The sequence below is a fragment of the Copidosoma floridanum genome, unplaced genomic scaffold (assembly GCF_036245765.1).
Source record: "Copidosoma floridanum isolate Cflo_tuat_1 unplaced genomic scaffold, Cflo_Japanese_pri ptg000012l, whole genome shotgun sequence".
In the NCBI taxonomy this organism is placed as follows: domain Eukaryota; kingdom Metazoa; phylum Arthropoda; class Insecta; order Hymenoptera; family Encyrtidae; genus Copidosoma; species Copidosoma floridanum.
In genome coordinates, this window is record NW_028321889.1 from 3,767,333 (window position 1) to 3,787,725 (window position 20,393).

General features: G+C 38.0%; 1 protein-coding gene across 1 annotated transcript in view; it reads right to left on the minus strand.

Moving 5' to 3' along the window:
- Positions 1 to 20,393, minus strand: part of HnRNP-K (Heterogeneous nuclear ribonucleoprotein K) — a 52,304-nt gene that overhangs the window by 26,324 nt on the left and 5,587 nt on the right. Inside the window, exons 2-4 of the mRNA XM_089590474.1 lie at positions 14,665 to 14,762; positions 5,164 to 5,220; positions 1,933 to 1,976 (exon numbers count right to left, since the gene is read on the minus strand). Of these exons, the coding sequence (XP_089446600.1) occupies positions 1,933 to 1,976; positions 5,164 to 5,220; positions 14,665 to 14,762 (199 nt within the window). The remainder of the gene's footprint in view (positions 1 to 1,932; positions 1,977 to 5,163; positions 5,221 to 14,664; positions 14,763 to 20,393) is intronic.

A 20,393-nucleotide genomic window follows, 5' to 3' on the forward strand; every position in this document is an offset into this window, starting at 1 on the left:
AATCTTATGTCAGATGGCGTTTTTTTTAATGTACATAATTCAGTGAACATTTACAATAAATATTGCAACACTGGTACTATCAAACGTAGTGTCAAATAACTAATACAAATAAATAATTTCAGAATAAAAATATTATTGAAACATTAAACTCTGGAAGTGTGATTAGAAGCCATTCCACCATTGCGACATTAGGTTAAATCGAAGAGCTTTTTTACATTCCTGTACATTAGAGTAGGTAAAGGTTAGAAGTAAAAAAAAAAAACACCTATCAATGAAATCGAGGATTGTTAGTGGGCCATGGGTAGGCAACTAGAGGGTTATTCGGTGGCGCTTAGTTTTTTTTCCTTTTCATTTGTGATGGCGAGTATAATTATGGAACGAAAAACGAGTACACACAGAAAAAAGCTTGTTGTCTGATACAAAAGCAACGCAACAGTATAGGAGCGCCACCGAGAAAATAACATCCACCGGAGCACTGGGGAACCAACGCTTGTTTACCTCGGCGATCATTCTGGACATTTTGTGGGGATACATGGTGCTGTGCAATTCGAAGACTCAATAAAAAGCCTAGTCTTTACAAAATTTCTAAAATTGTTGCCTTGCGCCACATAGCGGTCAATCATAGTACTTGGCTACTTCGTTGACCAGGTGAGTGGAATAAAATCACAATACAAACCACTTGAAAATCACAAGAAGAAAACATAAAAGGTTTTTACAGGAGAGAAAAAAGTGTTATTTTTATCTCGAGTTTAAAGTAACAACGTGCGGATGCGAATATTTACGAAAAGGTAACTTAACGAGTGCAGGCTTCCTTGTTGTTTTCTTTTTTTTCAATATTATTATCAGACAACCAAAAAAATTTCTCTGCATTTTTATTTCAAACTCAAACACTTTAAAACATTGTTTTCACTCTTGCAAAAGCCTGTAATTTTCTCTACTTATGATTGTCAAGTGATGTGATTTAATTCCACTCACCTGGTTAACTCAGTACCAGACTAGACCACGATGTGGCGCTGGGCTCACTTAACAAGGCGAATTAGGTAACTTCAAAAAACTTCATAGATTACTTTAAATGTCATTCAATGGATTTTAAAAGTTTTTTTTGACAGGCTTCGAGAATGCACAGCTTGTATGATTATGACGATGATCAACAAAAAAAATTCTCATTTTGCAAAATGAAATTTTCACGCGTCATGAAAACACACACAATGAGAAAGAGAGAGAGAGAGAGAGATACCATATGTCTGCCAATTCACATTCATACTTTGTTCTCTGAGGAGACTCGTTTGAATGTAGATTTTCAGTTTGATCGGAGAATCGCCGAAATACACATAATCCAATAAAGATTGCCGCAAATGAATGAGAAAGATAAAAATCGTTGGGTGGGTGATTGGGCCGCTGAATGAATTCACACAAATGATGGACAAAGGTAGACAGAAAGCGAGTATATGAGAAAGAAAAAAAAAGTTGACAAAAAAAAAAAAAAAAAAAAAAAACAAAAACGAAAACAAAAACAAAATGAAACAAAACAAAAAATTAAGAAATATGAAAAAATTCTTTCCAACAGGAATTCATGGATCGAGTTATCAAATTGCAAATTTCGCATGAATTCCCAGTGGAAGAGAATCTGTGGAAAAAAAATTACGCGCGATGAAACAAAAAATTGACGAAACAAAAATCATAAAGCGACATAAATAATCATAATGTTATTTCATCCGTTTGTAACGAAGGTCACGTACAGATTATAAATTTTCATCTCTTTAAATAAACAAAAGAAAATAATATATAATTAAAAATAAAAAAGTAAGAGAAAGTTGAAACAGAAAGAGAATAAGGACAAAGAGAGAGAGAGAGAGAGTGAGTATATAAAGAAGGTTGTAAAAGAGAGAGATAGAGAATTAGAAACATTAAGTAGTGGTGTATTGGTATTACCGTTCGGGTCCGTAACAATCGGGTACAGTGATTGAGGCTTTGTACTGTTGGGCGCGTACAACACAGCAACATTCATTTGTTCGTTTCACATTGGCGTGGTGGTGATGGTTGTCGGTGGTAGTTCATTGGGCGTGAATGGTCCATATTTGTTCACACCCACCACAAATAGACCCCGTGGCGGTAGAGTTGGGTTTCGGGCGCATCGTATCATTTGGTGGTGGTGGTGGCAGGTTTTTTCGTATGCGCACGAAGAAGGTGATTTGTGAATCCAGAATTTCAGGGCCACGGGGCAGAAGACACGATCGACATAACAACGACCCCCATTGGTCGTGATTGGTAGTGGTAGTGGTGGTGGTGGAAGGGGCAACCGGCACCAGGGTCGGGGCAGGGCCAGGGCACAAAACCATCAACCAAGTTAGAACCACGTCAGAAAACGACGTTGTACGAGACCTCGCTCGTATTTCTTTTTGTCTTCTATATTTATATTCTTATGGTATAAACATTACAACTAGGTTTTTTTTTTTCCGTCGAGAGTTATGCAACCTTATTGCCGAAGTGCTTCCTAATTATTACTGGCAAGGTTCGACTCTAGTTTGCATACACATTCAATTGTTGTTTTCTTATTTTTTATAGATACATATACTTTATACATGGGGATCGGATACAGTTTTTCATGACAACGTGATACTTAAAAATCGATTGTTCATGCTTTTAGGTGTATAACAATGCTTGGATGTGCTTTTACAAGAACTAGTTTTTAAAAAAGTTTTACGATTTTCTACTTCAGTGATTGTCCTCACAAAGATCTTGGGTTGTCCAAGTAGGTACTGATCTCTATTTTGGTGAGTTAAAGCACTGGTTCTTAATATACACAACGTAGATGTAATAGAAAAAGGTAGTGACAGACAGCCTGGAGGTTGAAATGCATGTTTTTTGAAGGTCATTTAAGAGTAAAAATAAAGGTTAAACCTTTTTTTTAAATTTATTTGAGAATTAGAAAAGACATGAAAGTTTAGTTTGGGAACATGTTTACCTAAGATGAAAATAAAAGTCATCTGCATCAGAAAAATTTGGCGGTACGTTAGGCGCAGTAACGTTACCTGGACCTAAATTCGGTTTGTTGTTCTTATCGAGCTGTAGTTTTATGATACTAGCGAGGTAAACTGGTTGATTTCGTATACACTGTAAAACATTATAACAATCGATTTTAGGTAACACTTAAATCACATAAACTGCGTTTTATTTATATATGGCTGGTGAAATATATTTTACAGCGAAAATAAAGAAATCCATACAAGTGAAAACTTGTATTTGGATGATTAAAATTATTTGTGTGAGAAATAATAACCAAAATGCTCCGCGTAAGTGAAAATAGATGATCCTAAATGAGTTCATCGGCTTAAAAAAAATAAATAAATAAACAAAAGTATAAAAAACAAAAAAAACCAACTGTGATACACACGTTTGGAATAATAGGTGCATGAGCATGTTTAGAAAACGCAGCATTTTTCATATGTATTTCTCGCCGATCCCCATCGACTTACATAACACTCGCATTGACAAATGCGTACAGATGAAAGACTATACGTGGAAGACTTAACATGTTAATACTTTGAACAAATGGAGTCTATGCTTAGCAAATGAGCTTTAACATGCGAAAACTTCTTCTCTTACCCCTAAAATACCACCCTCAGACTACAAGGATCAACAACGAACAAAGGGGTGATGTGGAGGTCATTGGGTGTTGGTGGTGGTTGTCATTGGGTTGTGGGTGTATGTGCGTGTTTGCATGGCAATAACAATAATTTTTGTCTCTCGCGCAACGCATGACCAAATGCTTTTCGTCGTCATGCGTGTACGGTGGAGGACAAAAGAAAAAGGAAAAAAAAAAAAAAAAAAAAAAAAAAAAAAAAAACGAGCTTCATAGGTTAATATTAGGGTAACGGACAAGAAAGCAATTTATTGACTGGGAGCTCAAGTAAACGTAACGTGTTACATGCAACTGAAGATGTAGAATAAATACACAGGCGCGCTTGTATACTCGGACAATTGCGAGTGCGGTTTATTTTTGCACTACAATATACACATTGTACTCACGTGTACGTAACTATACATTAGAATAATGAGATAAAAAACCGGGCGTAAGTTCCTATATAATTTTTGGCTCTTACATTACACAACGTATTACAAAAAAAAAAAAAAAAAAAAAAAAATAGAGAGAGAGAGATGGTGTAATACATAGGGCACAGAAAGAGAAGGATAAAGCGAGGGATAAAGGATATGTGAGGATACAATATACGGAGCAATAGTGAGCCACACCGGGAGAGCTTATACAAAAGCACAGCAAGCAACGAGAGTACGCGTTGCGAGCACCAAGAAGTTGGAGAGAGAGAGAGAGAGAGAGGATTAAGCTCCTTCCGGTCGATGTAAAAAAGCCCGGCAATATCGAGGTTAAACGGCACTAAACGCCGATCTTTCCGGCAACGGTACGGATAAAACCCCTGTTTTACAACTTTTTTCACTTTTTCCTTAATATGGCTTTGTTGTACTTTATTTAAGCGTCCACGACAAATTCGAAATAAACCTAGTGGAGTAGTAGGTCGGAATAATTTGAAATTTCAAAAACCACCCATCCCAAAGAAGAAGTATCGATTTAACGCCCCAAACCCACCCTGAGGTTTTATCGCGGGATCCCTACCGGCTTTCATTCTTTAAAACGTCTTTCCTTTTCTCCTTTCTCTCTCTCTCTCTCCTTTTGTCCTTACCAAAAGAGACCATCTTGGAGGGTTTTACGCACTTTTACTGTTTTCTTTTATCTGTTCTCGTAACTTTATCGCACATTCTCGGGATTACCCTTCGTTGCGCAACACTTTTTTTTTAAACAGTAAACTTTGAATTCGCTACCCTCTCGGTTGTCTAACTTTTTTTGTTTCCATTGTCATTATTTCCCTTTCATTCCGTGTACAGATAACGGTAGAAGATATAAAAAGAGAACCTCCGGGTCTGCGGATTGTATGCGAGTAATATACATGTAGGTGGTTGAAAGAGATGGGGCGGGGATGGGCAGGGGGTCTAGAGGGGTTGTACAGAACAAGAGTACGGGAGGAAGACCAGTTTTTCGCTTGTAATCTTTTTTGCATTATCATTTGCTATTTTTTTTTCTTCTTCTTGTCTTTTCAAATTACCCGGGTGCAAGAATGAAAGATCGAGCTACGTGGTTGCTGCTCTTACCTGACTACGTAGCTTGGCGATGTTCTGGCCGCCTCTGCCGATTATCGATCCGGCGACCTGCAACATGGAGAGAAAAGAAAAAATGAACCAACAGAGTCGTGGTATTAGTTAGGAAATTTTTGTATACTATACCCCGTAGCGAAATTTCAGTTTTTTAATTAAAGTATATGGATACATATTTCACGTTTTCTTTCAACAAAACAGATAAAGAAACTACTATGAGAAAGATTACGTCACTTTCAAAGGATTGCCATCTCAAAAATGACTGGTTATGTACTAGCATTGTCTGCAGAAATTTCGAGATAAAATTATTCCTACAAACAAAATATCATGATGCAAAATTTGTATGCCAGTACTATGGTTGATACATTTATTCAACAAACAATATGACCTAAAATAGTTTGAATTATACCAGAGTTTGTTGAAAAAAGGAAAAAAAAAAAAAAAAACTCTCGTGGCAAACAGTGTTCCGTTGATTAAAAACAGAAAGAAAACGTAACGAAGCTCGAGTACCCTAAAAAAAAGGAGGGGGAAGGAAAAAAGTCAACGCCCACGAGAACTGCCATTTGCATCCCAGACGTTGGCGCGGCACATACCAGCACTAATTCCCCGTCATTATATACCCGCAGCCAAGGGGAAAGCACCACCACCACACCGTAGTTGTGGCTTCGAGGAAAATGCCCGGGGCGTCGCGTGCCTCAAATATACAAAGTAATACACACATGTGTTTGTATACGTATATACCTGCCCAACACACGACAGTTCCGCGTAACGTACAGCTGTACGTCAAAACGGGGGTGGCGATCTCGTAGCGGTGGACAACTGTCATATTAGCCGATCGATCGATACACGCGAGTTGTCTTTTGTTGGCTTGGCAAAAGCAGCTTGCTGTTGTACGTTTCCGTAAGGAAAAGTAATTGTGGCTTTTGCGTTTCTTTCATACACTCGCGTGTTACTATTACTACTTTTGTGCAATGATGAAGCACGAGAACCCACGCGGACGCGCTCGTACGAGTGGGCGACTGTCGCGGGGGCGTCGAAGGTTGGTTAGACACTCTTTAGACGGGCGTACCGTTACTTTGGCGAGCCCGTGACGTGTGTAATCATCGTCGTTCCGCTATGCTGTTTTGTAAGACAACTTCGCTTCATTTATTACCAAACATCGAAATACAATCCACGAATTTCAAATAGTTTAAGGCTATTTGTTCAAACTTGATGATGATTTAAATATTAACGATGATTACGAGACGTAGTGTTGTCACGTGCTTAGCTTGATGTTTTTTAATATAAGTACAACGTAGCATGATTTAATTATATTTTTGTTGCCAAATGATTCCGAACAGTTTTATTATGTTTTTTTTTTTTTTTTTTTTTTTTTTTTTTTTTTTTTTTTTTTTTTTTTTTTCATGCTGTCACGTTTCTACCATATTTTAATCATCTAATCGCATGCCTTCAAATTTGATACAGTTGTTTTCCTCGTATTTTTAATTTGGCAAGCAATGAAAAACTGTCATACATCAAAAAAGGATGATTTCCCAGGACCAGTTCGTGGCGAAAAATCTTTTTCGATCGAATGGAAAAGCCATTTGCACCCGTGATATCGGATTTCATTCGTCACGAGCTCGATAGCGTCTGCGTAAGCCTACGACACCTATTTTCAGGGGGAGCGCGCGCAGGAATGTCAACGCCCGGGAGGACGGACGGGCAGACAGACGCTACGACAAGTTATTACGCGGAAAGCCTTTCGAAAATTTCAATATACAAGGCACACGCGCTCGACTGCCGTGTGTCTCGCCCAAGGGGACATTTATAATTAAATTATACGACTTTCGTTGGAGTATTAAACGAAGTTACGGGCTTTGATGGACTTTAACTTGATTATGTAAAACGATGATTAGGGGTGTGTCGGGTCCCACGTATGGATGCTGTATAACTTTTAATTAATAATACTAATTATATTTCTGCATAAATTTGATTTTTTCCTGATTTTATCATTTATTTTACATTGCAAACTTTGTTTGGAGCGTTAAGAAGTTTAACGTTAGGGTTTCGTTATCTTAGTGAGTATTAGTCTCTCTAATTTGTGGGTTGGCAGTCGATTTGACGTTACGCATAAAATAAAATTTTTAAAAATTTAAAAATTGGTCTGAAAAAACCGGAAAAAACAATGCTACATTTAGAAACAAGAGTTTAAAAGTCACCATAATGATAAAAATAAAGTAGAAGAAATAATAATCGATGTTACGTTAATAGATAGAGAAAAAAAGTAAAAATTATAGCTTGTACGTTCTGATTATTAAACAGCTTTTATTTGAATATTAAAATGTTTTGTGTATGTCATACTTAGTTTAAGTGGTGAAAATATCAAATCAGTCAGTACTTTTTTTTCGTAGTGACATAACCTTCAATCGGTTAAAATGCACAGCCACATTTCTGTTCTTATCAACCAGTCGGATAAATTAATGTTTTCAAATAATTGTGATATTTTAAACAATAAAGCTGTATTTTTTTCAGTTATTGTTTGTTTAACTACTTTTTTATAGGTACAAACTAAGCTTGTAGGTATTGAAAAGTATGTTTTACAATGACTTTTTACGATTACTAGGTCATTTAAATTAACCTTACTTATATTTTATATTTTTATAATGTATTTTAAATGTAGGAATACAATTCAACTTTCATCACCAGAGCTAATGTATAAATTTATTAATGTCAAAATGCACTTGAATTTAATTTACACAACCGATTTTCAAAAAAAAACTTATCAACTACAACTGATCAGTATGAATCAATCACAAAACGAATAAAGAGTCATTAGACGCGTGACAATTGGTCTTTGAGAAAATAATTTTCCGCGGAAAATTCAATAGACCTTCGAAGGTAAAGTACTGCTAGTAAAAAATGATTTCCAACTCGATTACACAGGCTACCGATACAGCGGCAAACCGGCTTTTACAAAAGCTCTAATCTGAAAATCGCATCTCAAGTAAAGAGTGAAAAAAAAAGTACATAATATATACCATTGCAAAACAGTCTCTAGGACACGTAATTGCCCAAGGTTTGAAAAAAAGCTAGCACACCGAAATCGCAACATCTGAATCCTTCGGTATATACAGCGATGACGAAACGCAGAGCGAAAAAGGAGACACGCTCGCTTCCGAGATGCATTCTAATGCCGCTCTCCCACGGCAAGGTATAATATTTTCTTGGCACGCTTGGTGAGCACAGGTTTATATGCACCGATCAGGGGGGGGGGGGCACACGAGACGCCTTTGTCGGACGTTTATCATGGGGTACATATATACATGTAGCGTATAGATGAACGTGAGATGAATATTACATACATATATATATATGTGTGTGGGGAAGGTATGATGGGGGAATCGTAATCAGACGCGAAGTTCGCGGGTTTGGGGTACATCATGTTCATACAGACATGGCGATATCGTGATGCGCGATGGTGCGGTTCATCTGGCGATAAATTGAGCCGTACGCGGTGTGAAAATGTACAAGATGGAGAAGAGAATGGTGCGAGAAGTTGGTGTTTTTTTTTTTTTTTTTTTTTTTTTTTTTTTTTTTTTTTTTTCCCAAAAAAAGATAATTGACGGGGAATGTGTGGTGGCGGACGTGCTCAGAAGGTAAAATAACAACGCACCAGTTATTGCTCCGTCGATCTGTTGAAGGTGTTTTGCCGATCAATAATATTTTCACGGATCTCGCATTCGGAATAGACTATACGCTGTAATGTATAGGCGCAAGGGAGAAACAAAGATATCGTCGACGTTACTAAGTGTGCTTTCCATCCACAACAATGATTTCGTACCAACGCGCAAGTATGTTTCGTAATATTCAAAGCTCAAAATTCGCGTGGGAGGGCGTTGTTTATTCAGATTTTTGTTTTTGTAATCGGATGATGTAGTGTAGCTCGTATCGCATTCACGAAGAGTGCCGTTAAGGCTCTTTTGCCCTCTATGTTTTAAAATTTGCATTTATACGTTCAAACGCGTGTATACATATAGGCACGCGTAACAGTCGCATTAGCATGGAATTTTAATCTCCTCTCCTACTCCCTCGTTGGTCACGAATATCGCTTACCCACTCCGATGTGCACGGCCAGTGGTTGGTTAACGTTATAAACGCGCATACATATTTACGAGGGAAACGCATCGAGATGATGCTGTTGCTAATGTAAAGGGAAACTTGAGTCGATTAACCACAAGCTGCAGCTTTCGGTGGTAAGGGTAGTTCCACTTTGAAGTTATTTTTCAACATACGATCTTACTTGACTGGCTTTTTTTGGCTATCAGTGACGAAGTAAAAAATGCCAAAACTAGTTCAATCATTCGATGAAAATGCAGGGCAGTATATAAACGCATTGAATGAAACAGGTTTTATTTGGCTCTTGCAAAGTTGAAAATTACATAATGCAAATACGAATTAGATTAGGGCTTAACTTTTACCGGCTTGCCTTACCTTACTCGTCTGTCTCTACTTAATTTTGTGTACGACAAACTTTTATAGGCTAAAAATTGAACCCACTGTGGACTGTTTCGGTTAATTATTGTAGATCAAAATTGTTTAACTTTAAAAATTAAAAGTAAAAATTTCACTAAAAAAAAAATCATAACTATAAAAAGTAGAAATTTATTTAATTTCCTACGCGTGACGATACGATGTTAAAAGTGATAGTCTCCAATTGAGTGTTGTTATAAAAAAATAGTTTGGCGACTCCCACACAATTTTATAATTTTCATATATTCTTCATTTCCATCTTTCCTATAAATAAATTCATGTAAAAAGAGGTGAAGTTAGTTTTGATATTTTTTTTTCGTTTCCATCGCTCCACCAACCAAATTAGCGTATAAAATATTAAAAATGTCACATAAAAAATTCCACTTTACAACAATCATCAACAAAAACGTACATCAAAACTAAAACAGTCGGCTCTTTATAGATTCGAGTGGAAAAAAAAAAAAAAATTAGAACTTCCACGCGTATTGCAAAAGGCACGATCACCTTTTATTAACAGCTTTCTCATCGATTCATTCGAGAGGCGCTCAAGTATACGGCACTGTCACCGCGTTATTTTTATATCCTTACGGTACCAATGAAAGCGAACGGAGGAAATCTGTTAATGCTTTTGCCACAAAGTAACCCACATCATCTGCTTCAAGGATATACATACGTAATATGTACACATGAACCACCTTGACGTCATCTCTCGGAGCTACTTATAACGTCTCGTTCTTGAATTCAACGAGTTGTGTCCGGCAAACGCGTGGGTTATACACAGGCTCGCTATGTATAGCTTATTGCGTGTGGGTGAAGATTTGTTTAAATTACAATAGAGCGTATTCATATATATGTGGCACGCAGGTGTATCGATTCAAAGTTGTTATGTTCTGTTTGACAGTGAAGTGTACGGCAAGTGGGTTGACTGTCACCAACGCGGTCTCACACGCTCTCTCGCGCGCATATATACATCCACTCAGTGTGTGTAGCAATTTTTCATGCATATTGCACTCTCGAGGGAATAAATTTAATTAAAGCAAGGAATAAAGCGTAGGTATGTATACTAATGATATTTGCGTCACGAGCACCGTTCTACTTTTTTTTTTCTTCCTTTCGGATATTACGCTAGTTGCTAGGAATGTGCTGTTGATATACTTTGCTGAAGCGCAAATTGGGACAAAGGCTAGGTAAGTATTGAGTCGTTATTACGCGATATCATGGCTACAGATGAGTAATCAAAGTTACGGAATGGAGATAATGTATGCCAACAACATAATCCCAGTATCTCGTATTAAAATTATATCGATGTGTATAGGTATAATTTACTGTTCAAGCGATATCTATTGATTGATTGATCAATTGTTTTCAACCTCACGAAACCGGTAACGAAACAGTGAATCTTTAAAAACTCAAAAAAATTTTACGTTTCAGTACCATGACATAAATTTGAATAAAATCTTGATCAATTAACTCAATTTGTAATTTCGTACTCGGTCAACACTTAGGTAATTATTGATTTTATTGTTTCTATGAATTAAGTCAAGGTTATTGGTGCAAATTCTCCAACATGTTTTACCCGATTTTATAAATATTATTAATTTAATCTTAAAAGACAAATCGGTCCCTTATTATTTGTTACACAAGTATTTTATTGGCACGATCATACAAACATGTCCATCGAAGCGTCTAATTGCAGCAAATACACAAAGCTCATTACGTATTTTGGAGCTTAAGCATATGGCTATTAATAACTCGATGTTAATATTTCCTACTTCTCATCGCACTTGTGTACCAATTAATTGATACATAAAATTCAACCACTCCACGTGCCCCACTCACCGATTTACCACACGAAAAATAATAAAAACCTTTAAACTAACCGATCTCCTTTTTCGCAAAAAGCAAACTCAATTTTGCTTCAATTTATGTTATCATAATGATAAACGCGCGTAACAGGCCCACCATCGCGAGTAATCCACACGAGGGTAAACACCCAAAACAACCTAATGAACTCTGATGACTCGCCACGGCTTCCCCCTTTCATACAACACATTACAGGATATTAGCGAAATCACGAACGCACGTAACAAGTATACATATAATGTGCTGTGTGCATAAGCCATCGAGAACTACACTCGCCATACCGCAGGCGTCTTATTTTCCTCGGTGTAAATACCTAAAGGCTCACGTGTGGGGTTTTTGTATAAGTACTTGGGCGAACGAGTTTCTCCAGCAGAAAGGCGCGATCGAGTTTTCGATCGAGACAACAAACAGATATATATACTTGTACATGAGTTTACTTCAGTACGCGAGGAAAAACGCACTTTCGATGACCAGTTGATGGATACTTTGAAACAACAAAAATGAAGTCTGTTACTGCACGTTTTGACATAGATTACATCAAGTCCACGCCGCTGGCGCATTGGAAGAGATATTTGCAAGGTATACGCTTGAGGTAAGAAAATTGCCTGATGGAGTTGCGGCCGAGAGCTAGTAATTTTCACGATTTGTCTGTCGGATATTACGGATCATTCGTTCAGCTATTCCTGTGCAAGATTGGACACTACTATGTAATCTGACTAGCACTATACTTCAAAGAGTAAGTGTCGGTTTAACTCGAAGAAGTTTAGGTGGTGTACGGAGCATCTTTAACAACGAGTTTATCAATTTATCGACGAACATTGTAACTTATGAAAATGTACTAGTAATCATACAACTGAACCTCTGGTTTTAGTATAAAATTTAATTAAATACAAATTTTGAAAAATAATGGAAAAGTTATTTACGTATAACAAATACGGAAGAGGCGAATCTATACGTAAGATGCGTACGTGCTTTTCCGCACTTTGTGCGAAGGAGTTATATATTTTTTTTTTTAAATTAAATAAATAAAGAGTCAATGTTAATCTTTTCTCGAATGAATCAAGATGTTAAATACTGAATCTAAAAAAAACGGACTAATAAAATAATAACGATAAATTGTGGTTTGCAAAAAAACTGAATATGCAAGTTATTAAATTCAAGAGAGATTAGAAACATGTACAGTTTATAATTAAAAAAATACGTGTAAAAAAAACCACCGTTAAAGTTCGCTGTGCACAAGGACCGTAGATCGAGGTGTTAACCAAAATAATATATTCCGCTTCATAAACGAAAAATGTGAAAAAATCACAAAACTCTGTCCAACGAATTTAATACAAGATCGAAGAGCTTCGTAAAATAAGAAGCTTCGAACAGCGTCGAAGAAAAAAAGGAAAATTAATCCAAGCTCACTGCTCGGTCCCGCTTAAATCACGAACTTTAATCAACTCCCTGCCTTCGTTCTCTCGCCCGCACTAATCAATCTCGAACCAATAATAAACTTAGAATCAAAGTTACGCGAGAAACCCCCCGGGTACAAGGATCGCTCAACCACACCCTGTAACACGAGGATCGTAGGGGGGGGGGAGGAAGGGCCTCCGTAATAAAGATAATCCCCACAGGCGTGGGCGTCTACTGCATATTACATGTATACTGTACACACACACAGGCGGAGGCGGTGCCCGCGGGGGTCGGAAACTTACGCGTACTTCGAAAAGCCCAACTCAAAGTTGGAAAATAATAAAAAATTAAGCAAAAAGAACAGCGTTCCCCAAGATGTATATTATATCTTTCCAGTTTTTTTTTTCTTCTTACAAAATGCGGAAAGAACAAAAAAAAAAAAAAAGCTCATTTTCACAAAAAGTTCATTAGTCGAAAGAGAGGGTACATACGAGTGAAATAATGGCCGAAAGGAAGACAATGCTGAGCACGGGAGATCCATCGTAAGGATAGTTTACAATGCACTAGTGCACTCGTGTTGTTCCAAGTGGTTGTTGGCCACGGTACAGTTGTCCAAACTATATAGTTACTGCACCTGCGGGGCTTTTGTACGCGAAAGTGTCGTTATAGCCGTCTGTCCGACGTGAGAAGTCCGACGCGGTGGTTAGTGTCCATTTCACTCGGTGGTAAATACGCGTTTGATCGTTCGATGCGGCTGTTACGCAGAGCGGAACGCTTGCGTACGGAAGGGCGGAAAATGTAAATAGACAAATATCAAATAGTACTCCTTTGCTGGTAGTTGCTTTTCATATAGAGTTTTATCAATTGGTCTTTCAGAGGTGACATAGTCAAAGAAAACAACAAGTACGACTCGCACCGTAATTCGCTCATAGTGAATTTTTTGCACGTCTTACTTGAATATAACATTACTCTTGACTTGGAAATTTTCACCGATAAATATTTTATGTCTCGAGACAACATAGGCCAGAACATATCCGAAAGTATTACAACTCAATTAGCAAGTACTACGTGACGTACGTATGAGCTGCATATTCCATGGTAATTTACTCTTATTACAAAAGTTTCTAGATTGCACTGTGCTAATAAATAATAAATTGAACTTCACTGAAAATGCTTATAACTTACACGCAAAATTAAAAATTAATTTCTGCATCGACACGCTTATGATTTATGTACCCAGTTGAGTTGAAAACAATTGTGATTTGCTTATTTTCAGCACACACTGAGTAATAAAAATCAGGAATAATCAAGCTATGCAGCAGCTCATATTTTGGTTAAAAGAAAAACGTGATGTATATTTATGTATCCGAGTAGCTGTACTTTTATTTATATTCAACTCAATTCAGTATTATAAATTGTAATAAAAATGTTTGAAATTTCGCTATTGAAGTATAGTGCTAAATAATATATATGTCCATATTTAATCAATGCAAATAACGTCACTGGTTGAATCAATAAAATATCCTAATAATCACAGTACCGAATATCACATTTTCTTCATCAATCAGCCAACAATTTAGTTGGAGTATGGTACTACATCATTTTAATTAAAATTAGTGTTTTCAACCATAATCCACCAGTGACTTTGTTTCCACCGGTTCATATTAAGAGAACAAACTACTTAAACATTAGTATATGTCAAAAAGATTTTAAAAAAATGGCACTCACCCTGCTGGGGATAAGGAATCGCAGTTCATCCTCGCCCTGCCTGTAGCGCTTGTTGGGGCTGGCTTGACCCCCGGCGTCGGCTTCTCGCTTCATGATTCCTGTAACACGCAAATAGAAGCACAAACGATATCAGTTTAGCCACCTTTTCTCCTCCTTTACGTTTCCTCTTCCCATTTTTATAAAACAAAAAAAAAAAAAAACGATTTGAGACAGCCACACATACACTGCAGTACAAGTCGAGCGTGCCAAGTTTTGTCGAGCAGCCGGTGCCAAAAAGGGCATCAGTCGGACAGGCAAGCGCGTCCACCTGTACATACACGCATACTTAGTCCGTTTAATACGGTGTCGGGATTATTTACTCGTGTCGGCTTGAAATACGAGGATCGATTCATTTGCGCGACTGAAGGGAAAAAGGGTACCAACGAGCTACGTCCGGGCGCGATGATTGTCTTTTGTTCGATTGTGTATTTCCACACGTAGCATTTTTTTGTTTTTTCCGAGGATTTCTAATTGAATTGGTAAAATAATGGTAAAAAATGTCTATTTCAGAATGACAGCCCCATAAGAACCATCACCTGCGTTATAAGAGAGGAATTTTGCGAGAGTATATAATGTCTCGGGAGCTGTACCACAAATTACTCTGAAAATCGAATGTATTGTAAGTACTACTAAAACTGATTCACAGGAATTTTACGAACGAATCATATTTCACAACGAATCTCCTCGCAAAGCACTGACACATGGCGAGCCAAAACTGAGAAGTTGGAAAAAAAACCCAACCTGTCATTGGTACTCGTTGAATTTCGCACGCAGCCCTACAAACACCACTCGAGCGCGCATTACACGAGTACGTCTCAAGCCTCCGTAATAACGACAGTCCCTGTGCGCAACACTATGCGCGCGAAGAGAGAAAAATGCCACCCAACTACGACGACGAGCATCTCTTCTCTTCTTCGTCGCGGTGAATTTATTCGCGCGTAAATCACGCCGATTCTTCGTCTTCCCGTGTACAACCAGTGGGTGAGTGTGTGCAAGCCAGCGCGGAAGCATAAATCACGCGGGGGTTGCACATCATTCCCGAATACGAACTACGCACCGCAGCTCCTCTTTATCCCTCTCTCTCTCTATATATAATATATAGGCTATTGGTGTTGGTGGTGGTGTGCCTATACGTATGCCAGCGTCTACTTATTGCACGACGGCGATATCAGTTGAGGGACGTGAGAACTTGAAATATTTTTGATACATCAGCTTGCAAACGTTAAACGTTTCGCCACGAAAACCAAGACACATGAAAAACTATAAATATGTGTAAGGACAATGGTATCGCCGTATCTCATATAAATTTTGGCTGATTGTGAAACTGTTAGCGGTGAAAATGTTAAATCCATCCGATGTAGATTCAAGACGGCACTTCTTACCAAGATTTTCCGTGCGTTGGAGGAGAACAAAAAAAGCACCTCATGGACTCGGACAATTGAACTTTTCGTCTCGAGCGAAAAAATAAAAAAAATGAACAAGCCACGAATGGTGAAGATCTCAAGAGCCGACTTTACGAGCCTCATTCGCGCGATTTCGCGGCTCCGGCTCACTTTTTTTTTTTTTTCTTTCTTTTTTTTCTTTTTATCTCAATGAAACTCGAGAAATCGAGTGCGATGAACAAAAAAAAAAAAAAAAAATCTATCGGATATACTTAGTCGTTAAAACGTGCATCCAACTTTGTGCCGGTGAAATTCCAAATTAAACTTAGCACAGGTCAACAGAAAACCCGCGCAAAACAGCCAAACGGACCCGAATGAAGGAGCCGTTCACTTGCTGCTTGAGAACGAGGTTGCACAGTTGTGAGATACCATTTTGAGGAACTACGGCGTTCCGCGCCGCGGAGCGTACACGCACGTACGTGTGAGAGAAGCTTCATCAATGAAACGTGGTGTTTTTCATTCTGGCTTCTGGTGTAACATGATATAATGATCGGGGAAGAGGGTGTATATAATATTATAGCGTGGGGCCAAAAGAATGGCTGCGAGTCGGAAATTTCGCGGCTTATCTTCGCGCGCGATCGGCGTGGTTCCTACATATTCACGGTACACGGTGAGTGTTTTCCTCCGCGGTCGTCGTCGTCGTGTAGTTGTTGTTGCGAGACTTGAGGGAAAGTTTGGCTGCTTTGGACGCGAAATGGGATGGACGTGCGGATAATTTAACGATGGAAAGTTACAGTAGCGATGGCCTATGCAGGCGGTGATTACAATTCTGGTACAATTGTATACAGAGATAATTAATTCTTGCAATTCTAGAAAATATTACTCAAAGTGGAAGCGGATTTTCATGTCATTTGGGTATAATTTATATCGACCCATGCTTCGAAGTTATACTGGGCAAATATAGCTTTCCACCTTTTATGATTATAGTAGATCACCGTGACAACCACGAATTATTCTTATACAAAATAAATTAGGATGTAATTTTTACAATTTTCTTTATCATAAATTTGTCAATGCTGCATTATGAAAAATCATCTGCTTTTACTTGGCAAACATGACACGTAGGATTTTTAGGAATGTGATGATAATGATGCGGGTACGTGCCCTGAATCAATGTTAATAAGGTGTGATGATTTTTACAAATTCGATAAATGTGGCTGAAAACATTATCTGCCTCTATTCCACTTGCACAGGTGGTAAATAATTCAATAGTTGATTTTTGTCCACGTAAGATTTAGAAACGAAGCTCATCCACATCGTACTTTTTGGAGCTTTTTTCGATAACAGTAAACGACGACAAAACAAACAGCGCGTGTCGTTGAAGGGCCGAAGAAACAAAAAATACCCTGCCTCCCAAAGTTAAAAGGAGACGAAAAAAACCTACTACTTCTATTCATGCACTTCCCAAGAGGGCGTGCGCCGTGAAAGAACTTTTCGAAACGGTACTTCACTCTCAGTTTTGCACCGGTGAAAAGAAACGGTTTTTTTTCGTTTCCCCTCCGCACCTACTGCACCTCAAACTTTTTCGCGCTTAGCTGATACCGGACGTGACGACGACCTAAAAAAAAAAAAAAAAAACTTACGTACAAAAGCAAAAAAAGCGCGGGTGTGGACTCATACCGATAATGGCATCGTTAATTTCTAAAAATGTCAATGCCTTCGAGCGCTCCGGGTATACTTGAGGTCCGTTCGGCTCGTGTGCGCCAGAAAAGAACTCATTACACCGGAGTAAAGACTTGGTTGCGACCATATTCTTGAAAGTTGAACGAAGAAAAATTAATACAACTTTTCCAGGTACACGGAAAAAAAAAAAAAAAAATTACATATATTCCTGCACCACTGTATCCTAGGAACAACGAAAACACATCGGTCAAATTGCGCGGGGCCCGCATTACAACACAATCCAAATAAAGCACACCCATCTCGTCGTAACTTCGGCTATATTTACAACAACCGTAAGCGAGCCACTGTTGTACTCGTAGCGTGTGGAAATGCCTGCCTAAGGCGTGACGTATATCGTAGACACATCACAGGGGTACAGCGTAGCTTCTTCGCCGTCAGAGTCATCATCCTCCTCCTCGGCAAACACACGTGCGCTTGTGAATGAATGGACTGTCAAAATGTAGGGGGAAAAAATAAGAAACTCGATATTTTTAACGTGTTTACTAACGATTTCACGATTCATGCCCTTGGGTTTGGATTTTTCTTTGTCTCGTCTGTTACAAATACGGTGAAACGTGAAGTAAGAGAGGACTGCTTCGCGTAAATTCTATCGGTTAAATGGTGGAAATTTTTTTTTTGTTTTTCACGTATGAAAGGTCATTCAAGGCTTGTCGTGTTCAGCATGGCAGATTGATCTTCTGAGTTTTTTCGCCTCACAAAATGGCGTTTTGGTTAGAAGCAACGATTCCGCGGAAAAGTTATGAACTAGGACTTTTCCAAGACGAAAATGCCGGTTTCAGCCCTAACGGTCAGACTTAATTTTTTTTGTAAGATAGATCGAGATAGGTGTTTATAGAATAGGAAAAATGATTTTGGAAAGGAAACGACATCAACTTTTCCTGCTGTTACCTTAATAACAAGGAAAATTTCCATGTCGTTCGATATAACATGGAATTTTGCGGGATTTGGGACGCCATTTCGATGTTACGATTTGAATAGGAAAAAGTGTGGAAAATTAGTAAAATTTAACGAGTACTATTTACTCACGCAGAAAGTGATCAAAAGGTCTCTTCGCTGAGTTATCGCACAGTTAAATTTGTGGAATCTCAGCTAAGGTTACTGCTAAAAAAGTTGCTCTCTACTGGTTAGTCACATTTAACACTTTCTTTAGCAGGTTAAACATGTATATTGATTTCCTCCCAATGAGCATCTTTTCATCAAGAAACCAGTTAACAACCTAATTAGTGCAAATAATGTACTTGTATCTACAGATGACCATTCGAATGTCAATCGGATGACACAATGTCGTACGTGTAGAAACTCAGCACTAAAAGCCACTACAGCATAAAGAGATATATTCTACTTGTTGATCTACGTACATTAAGACCACATGTATCATTATCCCCGCGTGATAGGAAATACCCTGTCGGCGTTTACACCACGTAAGATATCACATTACTCCAACGTATGTATATACGCGTCATTCAAATACTCGTTGATATGCAAACTTTTAACCTGATACGTGTCAGCATAGCTATGGATCCCGTGAGATTTTTTAAAATTTCGAATTTTTTTTTTTCTAGCTGGTAAAAAAAAAATCGATATTCCGATCGATGATGTGGAATTCGTTGCAACCTTTCGATGAGGCTTGAAATTGAATCAACACTTGGGTATATGATACCATTTATCTCCTGAAAGTGTGCTGAAGTTCCCAGAGTGCCAGACGACACCCGATGCTGGGAACAAAGAGAAGTCAATTCGATGTAAACTCTGTCCAACGTTGCAAAATGTAGAATACACACGTTATTTTTATCTTTTTGATACCTGATAGCACTGACCGTTCAAAAGCAAAAAAAAACTTGCAAAGGATTATTGCATCCAATCCAATGGATACGTGTTTTTTTTTTTTTTTTTTTTTTTATTTTTCTACCAACGAGTAATATATTGGCAAACGTAGGATTAATTGGAGACAGAAAAAATATATATATATATATATACACACACACAAAAAAAGGATATTGTTTTACTTCACTTAAATTGACTCATCCAACCAGCTTTGAACTAAAGTTAATGGATGTATTTAAAAAATACATAAAAATAAGAATTTCGTTCTGTCATTTAAACAGGTTGTACAATAAGATAGGAATCCAAATCGAAATCCCATAGGGGACTTGAATAGCGAAAAATTGAGGTCGCACTTCGTTAGTTGGAATGTGGCTCTGCTTGTCACTTGCGGATTCGCCAAAAAAAACTCGATAAAAAAAGCTCGGGACTACCTTGCAGAATTTTACAACAATAACGAAAAATGACGATAAAGACAAATGAGGTAACTTTGTCGACTGAAAAAAGCAAAAGGACGGGATCGTCGAACAAATGAAACACATAGGGATATAAGGCAAAGCGACAGTTGCACATCTGCAATTAACAGTAAAAGACACGAAGCACATAGAGCTATAAGTATATCATAGTAGACAGTATATACGCGCAGTCGCGTAACTTTGCACGCAACGTAGAGCCAATTCCGCACGCAAGCTCGAAAAAGGAGAGGCGGGAAGAGAAAAAATACATACACGGACACTTGCCTAC